Source organism: Trachymyrmex cornetzi, unplaced genomic scaffold (genome assembly GCF_001594075.2).
Source record: "Trachymyrmex cornetzi isolate Tcor2-1 unplaced genomic scaffold, Tcor1.1 scaffold591, whole genome shotgun sequence".
Classification (NCBI taxonomy): domain Eukaryota; kingdom Metazoa; phylum Arthropoda; class Insecta; order Hymenoptera; family Formicidae; genus Trachymyrmex; species Trachymyrmex cornetzi.
In genome coordinates, this window is record NW_017299905.1 from 32497 (window position 1) to 40700 (window position 8204).

Consider the following 8204-nt stretch of genomic DNA (forward strand, 5'->3'; position numbering starts at 1 on the left):
CCCGCGAAACACAAGATTGTCATATAGGAAACACCCGTGAAAGCCTCAAGAATTTCCTTCGATATATTGAAAATTGCCTAAAATCGTTATCACTCACTTTTACGCGTTACATTCATCAATTGTTTAAATTGGCATCATTTGCAAAATACACGACAACATAATCGTATATCTTTTTACGAATAATCAGATAAAAAATCTAATAAGAAAACCTTTTTTGTGAACGTGTTGTCTAAAATAAAATAAAGCACGTATAAACCGAAATCTTTCCTCTAAACAGTTACGGACTGTTAGGAGCCAGCGGATGTGGAAAAACCACACTGCTGTCTTGCATTGTTGGAATTCGATATCTCGACAGCGGAGAAGTGTGGGTATTGGGAGGAAATCCGGGCAGCAAGGGCTCCGGCATCCCTGGGCCTCAAGTAGGTTACATGCCGCAGGAGATCTCCTTAGTCGGAGAGTTCACCATGAGTGGTGCTCTATATTATTTCGGCAGAATCAATGGGCTCGACGATGAGGAGATTGGTAGGAAAATGGATAGGAAAATTGTACTGATATTAGTTACAAAACGTCGCAAAATGTATTCTAAGAAGTTTTAATTTTATAAAATATTTTTAAATATTTTTTTCAAAATATCTTTTAAACGGTTCTAGTTTCTATTTTAAATTACTTATACGTAAGATATTTTTAGTATAATTGCCCAAACAATACGAAGTCGATTATAAGTTGATCAAATGTCGACTAATAGTCGACTAATAGTAGACATTATATAAGTCGACATATGACTTTCATCAGTCGATTATATGCCGACTAGAAAAAAGTTTACAATAAGCCGACAAACAATCCACTCGTGTTGTTTGGGTGATTTCGAAATAACTATAGCTTCCCTGTATTATTTCTAAGAGACGAGACAGAGATTTTTGTCGGAGTTATTGCAACTACCCCCAGCAAATCGCCTAGTGAAAAACATGAGTGGAGGCCAACAGAGAAGAGTTTCTCTTGCCGCTGCGATGATTCACAGGCCCGAACTTCTAATCCTGGACGAACCCACTGTGGGCTTGGATCCAATTTTGAGGGAAAAGTAGGTTTTGCTTCCTTTTTAGATGCGACAAGCAAAAAATAATAGAAAAATAAGTTATACTTTTTCTTCGTAGCATTTGGGCCTATATGATTCAGATTACGCAGGAGGAAGGTATCACCGTGCTGATCACAACGCACTACATCGAAGAAACTAAAGATGCTAATAAAGTAAGTGTTATGTCTATTAAATTAGTTCTAATAATATCCACGTCAAAATTGCTACAAAATATAGTATAAGTTTTTAAAAAACTATTTTTCAATTAAAAGTTAAAAAAGGAACATATATAGCCAATATGGTTATTTGTTGCGATGTAATATATTTAAAATGATGGGTGGCACCCAGTTGGACACAGCTCAATTGGACACGAGCCACTCACAGCGCTTGAGATTACAAAGCTCCTAAGCACCGGTCGCTGTGATTGGTGGTGTCCTATCAAGAAGTGGTCAATCGGGATCACTCCCAATTTTTACATCGGAAATTATATAAAATAAAATTTCAATTTAAATATGAGAGAATAAATTTCAGTTATTTATAATATATGATGGTCATTTAATATAAAAAGTTGAATGTATCATAAAAAGTTCTTGTAAATTAGTTGATTTTTGTGTGACTGTTAATATTAGTCCGTTAGCAATTGCAAGATCCCTTGTCGTAAAGAATTTCCAAGTTCTAATAAGAATTTACAATTAAATATTTATATAAATTTTTATAAAATTATGATTATAATTAATGACAACAATTACTTAACGTGCCTTTACTCATATGTAATAGGAGTTACAATTATGCACTGGCAGTTTTATAGTCTTTATAATTTAATTTTAAATTATTAAGGATGAAAGAAACTCTTTAGAACAATACTTGTTTAAAGAATTTTTGTGTTCTTCTGTGTTCTGTCCTTCGGTATTTATATTCTCTGGAAGAGAGAGAGAATTAAGAAGGGGAAAATTAAAGGAGTAGAAAGGAAGTCTTAGGTAGGAGATTATTCAGTAAGTAGAGGCAAATACAATTCTGGTAAACGATCGGTGTCACTTTGCTTATTTAATCCTGATTTTTGTTTTTTGATGTGTATCATTTCAGAAATGGATCTCTTGTAGTATGATGTTTCTGAATCCAAGATTAAAATATTATCCCAATCTAAGACATGATCTTTATTTAATCGATGGTATGATACGACAGATAACAAATTGGTTGGCTTATTATCTGCTTTGTGTTCTTTGATTCGGGTTTTAAGTTTTCTTTTAGTTTGTCCCACATAAGAGTAATCGCAATCAAGACAATTTATCTTATATACTACGTTGCTGTTATAATCTTTTTTTAACTCGTCTTTTCCACTTTTAATGAATTTATCTAATATATTCATAGGTTTGTACGCAATATTAAAACCAAATTTATGAGATAAACTTTTAAATTTTTCAGTTATTACACTAAAATAAAGGAATTGTAAAGAAGCTTTTTAAATTATGACTATTACTTATATTATTATCATGTCTGTTTTTTTCCTCAATATTATATTTATGTGAGATTGATTTAATTCTGCTGTTTATTATGGTAAAAATAAAATCCAAAGGATAATTATTACCAATTAATGTCTTTATCATATTAGTAATGTTTTTTGCGTGGAATTGAGGATGTGATAAAAATAATATCCGACCGAATTGACCCATTATAACTGCACTTTCGTGATCTATATGGTGGTTAGAGAGGAAATTCAAGTATCTTCCTGAGTTAGTACATATCAAATATGATTCTTCCATCCTTAATTAACAATTTAACATCAAGAAAATTGATGCCCCCACCATCACCATAATCCACTGTGAATTTAATTCTATTGTGACAATTATTAAATTTGTCTAGAATTGCGTTAATCTGATCTTCTAGTACAGCTAATATGATATCGTCGACATAACGATAGTAAATCGGAATAAATGTGGTTATGGATGTGAAAACATCAATCTCCAGATCATTTAATACCATGTTTGCAATAGGGGATAACGGAGATCTCATAGGCATGCCGAAAATTTGTTTGTAGATTGTGTCATCAAATTTAAAAAAAGTTGCATTAAAAATAAAGGATACTGCAATTACAAACTCATTTAATAGAATATTTGTATTATTGCATAATAAAACTCCACCGTTTTTTCAAACTCATAATGGCTAAATCAAAGGGTATGTTCGTATACATTGATACTACATCAAAAGACACAATTTTGTAGTTAGGTTCTAGTGGCATTTCATTATTTACCAGTTCGGAAGTATCCTTAACATAACTAAAACTTTTCCTAATGCTGTTATCAATAATGTCTTTAATATATGTTGCTAAAGAATAAATAGGACTATTAATACAACTTACAATTAATCTCAATGGATTGCCAGCTTTGTGTATTTTGGGCAACCCATAGGATCTTGATAAATCTCCATCTGATCTATATAATCTATAAATTTTTATATGTATTCTGATCTATGTAATCTTTGTTTTTTCATCTCGTATCGAGCGCAAATCCATCGTCATTTTATTAGTCGGATTTTATTGACCTTTACATAAAAATGTCTTTATCAGATAAAATAACATTCATATTATTCTTGTAATCGTCTAAGTTTAAAATTACCGTTGTATTACCTTTGTCCGCGCGTGTAATTAGGATATCAGGATGTTCTGAAATGAAACATTTTGTTTCTTTGATTAAATTCTTTAATTTAACTTTATTTTCTGTAGGAGGATTGTTATGATTCATTGTGTTTAAAATTGATATAGAATCATTTCTAATCAAATTGCGTGTTTTGTCATCGGTTTTAATCAAGTTGCATTCGATATATTTGATAAATTCTATGGTTATTTCTTTTTTATTAATTGTATTGTTCTGTAAGTTAAATTTTTGATCTAATTGTAGCAGAGATTTTATATATTGTCTGGAATGTCAATGTTGCTTAGATTTTTAATCCAATTGTTATTTATGTTTTGTTTGTTATTAAAATCAAATTTTTCAGGGTTCACATCAATATGATGTAATGCATCTTGATTTGACGACATAGCAAGTTGACCCGAAATGCCTTCTATTTTTGAAGGAATAAAATCGGAAGTTCTTTTATTGCCTGAAGATTGTGATGTTTTAATATTATAATTAATCTGTTTAATTTTTTTCCTTCTGTGGCGGATATTATAATTTCTTAGATTAGCAATTTTCTTGTTAATTCTTTTATTTTCCTGATACCATAATTTATTAGAAATAAATTCCAGTCGATGGAAAAACATATCACATATATCAGATGGTAATAAATTATTAATAAGTCTACATACATTAAAAAATTCATATTTTATGTGTTCAAGTCGTCTATACGTATCTTGTAATTCAACGCGTAATATTTTTTGAATAAAATTTCGTTTGATTGTATTAATCTTTTGATCGGAAGAAAAATTATAAGAATTAGTTTTGTGACACAAAAATTTGTATAAATGTTGTGGTATCAATTCTTTTTTTATACAATTTTTTAAAAAGTAAATTCTTAGTCTTGTGTTAATATTAGTTTTCATTAGTTTCATTCATTTTTTCAACGTGACACAAGAACTGATACCAAAATTCTCTCTAATAAATTCGAAGAAATAATTATTATTAAATGTATAACGCATGTTTCTGCTCGCGTGTAAATACAACATAAAGGTAAATAATGATTTAATACTTATAAACAAAAGTTAAAAAAGGAGCATACAACCAATTTTTTAAAAATCTTGTTTTGCTTAATGACATATTTAATATTGTGTATTTTCAATGTTATGCAGATCGGTTTAATGAGATATAGTAAAATGTTGGCGGAATTACCACCGCAAAAATTATTGGAGCGATTTCAATGTTCGTCCTTGGAGGAGACTTTCTTGAAACTGTGCAAAACACAGGATAATACAGTTTCTTTAAATGACGCTCAGGAATTCGAAGTGGAAGATACTAGCAGTGGCGTTTCGTATCGAAACCAAAACCAATATGAACAAAAAAAAGTACATGTAGAAATAATCTATGCTAATCATTGTTATAAAAAGCTATTTAAATATATTATTTTATAATACAAATAAATTCGTTTGTTAAGGCAATCTTGGAGTATAAAGCAGTGTCAGAGCGTCAAGTTTCGCGATTGAGAAGATTCACAGCTTTATTAGCGAAGAACGGCAATCAATTTTTACGGTTTTATGGGTAAATATTTATTGATAATACTAGTTATGAAATAAGATTTCTATTTTCTGAACATGCGTTATGCGTTATGCAAAAGTCTGTGCTGCGGCCTTAACTTTTGGACACGACTGGACTTCGATGAGACAAATTCCCTGCTTTAACAGCGCAAAATATTTTCTAATATAATTTTTGTGTCTTTAGAGCCAGAGAATTTGTATTTTTAAAGCAGAGAATTTGTATTTTTAAAGTAGAGAATTTATATTTTTAAAAACATAGAATTTGCGTTTTATAGGAAAAAATGTGGTTTTGAAGCAAAGAATTTGTGTTTGTAAAATAGGAAATATTTCATTATGTATAATGTACACCTTTTCCATTCTTTTTATATGAACAGAAGTTTATATCTAACATTTCGCGAAAATAAACACTGTAACTGTAAACATGATTACATCGTTGTCGCCCAAATTCCTATAACGATCAAAATATATGTTACAAATATATAACTTCATTTATTTGTTGAAATTTATAAACTTATCTTATGATTTAAATAAGCAAATCTATCCTGAATTTCACGTTTTCGATTGTTCGTGTATGCTCGTTTTAATGTGAAAGATAAAATATCATGCAAAAATTCCTTATATATAACATAGGCGAAATTAACCAATATCATCCGTTTATGATTGGTCAAATTGTATTTTAAATATTTAAAAAATACAAATTCTCTGCTTTAAAAACACAAAAATTATATAAGAAAATATTTTGCGCTGTTAAAGCAGGGAATTTGTCTCATCGGAGCGCAGTCATGTCCAAAAGTTAGGTTTTGTTGAAAAACTTTTTTTATTAATGACTCTTTAACGAACAACGAGTAACGGCTAAAATTTGCTCAAGGTCACTCGGGGTCATGACCTTCACAACATATGTCGAGATCAAGGTCATTGGAGGATGGTCCCTTACACTGCATAATTACCAAAAACGTATTTTTTTTGTATTATATAAAGAGTCCTATCAAAGTTCCTTAAAACTCTCAATAAAAAAATACTTATTTTTTGTTAAAAAATAAAAAAAAATTACTAAAATTTTTTTCACTACAGTGTAATTAATTCCTTTACGGAAGAGATACATTTTATACATTCACAAAATAAAATTCAATTGTTATGATTTCCAATATTTGTCAGTTTTATTATTATATTTGTATAACATTAATGAACCATTGTACACAAAATATTATTTTTCAAATAATTCAGATTTACATATCAATTTTTGTACGCAATTTCATAATAATAATAGGTACATATTATATTTTTCAGAGGACTAGTTTATGCAACATTGTTTCCGATAATCCAAATCAGCGTATTTATTATTGCAATTGGTAAAGATCCAAAAGGACTGAAAATTGGTGTTGTCAATGATGAAGCTGGCAACTGCGATTACGGTAGCAACTTTGGTAACGTTTGTAATGACGAAATTACCTGCCACTTTAGTAACCTGAGTTGTAGGTTCTTGCATAGTTTTAATAACTCCATCGCAACACAGGTACAATTATAAAGACCAACAACGAGCAATATCTATTGTATATATGAATGACTAATAATGCTTATTTTCTTGGTGTGCTTTTCCAGCCAATTTATTGACAGTAAATAAATTATAATTATAAAATAAATTAAGTTCTTTCAAAACATTTCAATATAAATTAAAAGAATGGAATAACAATAATTAAATAGTTAATGTGTATCTCAAAAATTCTTACTAATTTTAGGAGTATTATGACAATATTTCCGAGGCGAGTTATGCCGTACAAAATGGAAAACTTAATGGTTTAATGTATTTTAGTCAAAACTTTTCCGAAGCTCTTCAAATACGAATGGAAGATGCCACTTCGGCAAAGGATTCTGATCTTCTTGCCAGTCAAATTCAAGTTTTTCTAGATATGGGTGGTATGTAATTTATGTATTATACAGGGTGTGTTCCGATATACACTGCCAGTACTGGCAGTGCTGAAAAATTGTTTCGCTATTACTACGTAGCGCGCTGCGAAAGCGTCTAGTTCCCTCAATGACGTCATAAATGATAGCCATATTGCCACTGCGATTACTGCGGCTTTCGAGGTGAAGCAGTTACAGTGCAATATGGTGTCACCTAAAGAAGCACAACGCGTCTAAATATATTCGATCCAGGAAATAAAAAAATATATACATTATATTTAATTACAGAAGATACACATATATTCATTTTACCGAAAATGATTCTTAAATTCCACATTTGAATATTTATTAACTCTGTGTCCATATAGTTTTTAACACGAGGTACAACTGCTTGAATTGATGATCCCATAATTAGTTCATCTTCTTCGGAAGAATTATCGCTGCTGTTTTCGTTCAAAATTTATTGACAATTTAGTACGTTTATCCATGTCTGTTTACATTGTCAGTCTATTGCAAAGTCGTTTCGAAATACGACGTTACAATAGTGCTGGCAGTATCACAATAATTTTGGAACGGCTGCGGCAGTGCACTGTTGTGACGTCATGATGGTTGCACTGCCAGTAAAAAGGGAACACACCCACAGTGTTCTCCATAATAAATTTAAAAAATTTAATTAGTTCATACATATAAAATCTCAAATAAAAAATATTATTTAAAAAATTATAAAAATTATAAAAAAAGAGTGATGGAAAATTTTGCCTATTTTTTGGATCTTGAATTTCGAATTTTTTTATGGCAAATAGTACTATTAGATAAAACATTAATCTCAGTAAAATTTTAAGGTGAGCATATGCATGGTTCTGGAGATACAAGGGGGTGAAAGTGATGATTTCCAGTCAGAGTGTATTGTATAAGGAAGAGTGTGTGGCTGAAGTTCATTGGTAATATTGAGAGTATATTCTGTCGAATGAATCATCTACGATTCACTGTTCAGAGAACGATCTACTAATTACCGCTATTTCATTTATGAGAGGGTTCGTGTAATGA

The 8204-nt window shown here is 30.3% G+C and overlaps 1 protein-coding gene across 1 annotated transcript in view; it reads left to right on the forward strand.

Annotated features, from left to right (window-relative positions):
- LOC108766486 (ABC transporter G family member 23-like) overlaps window positions 1-7177 on the forward strand; it is a 33522-nt gene extending 26345 nt beyond the window's left edge. The window contains exons 3-9 of the mRNA XM_018515816.1: window positions 278-522; window positions 901-1078; window positions 1152-1245; window positions 4854-5066; window positions 5156-5259; window positions 6543-6768; window positions 6992-7177. Of these exons, the coding sequence (XP_018371318.1) occupies window positions 278-522; window positions 901-1078; window positions 1152-1245; window positions 4854-5066; window positions 5156-5259; window positions 6543-6768; window positions 6992-7177 (1246 nt within the window). The remainder of the gene's footprint in view (window positions 1-277; window positions 523-900; window positions 1079-1151; window positions 1246-4853; window positions 5067-5155; window positions 5260-6542; window positions 6769-6991) is intronic.
- Window positions 7178-8204: the final 1027 nt, after the last annotated feature.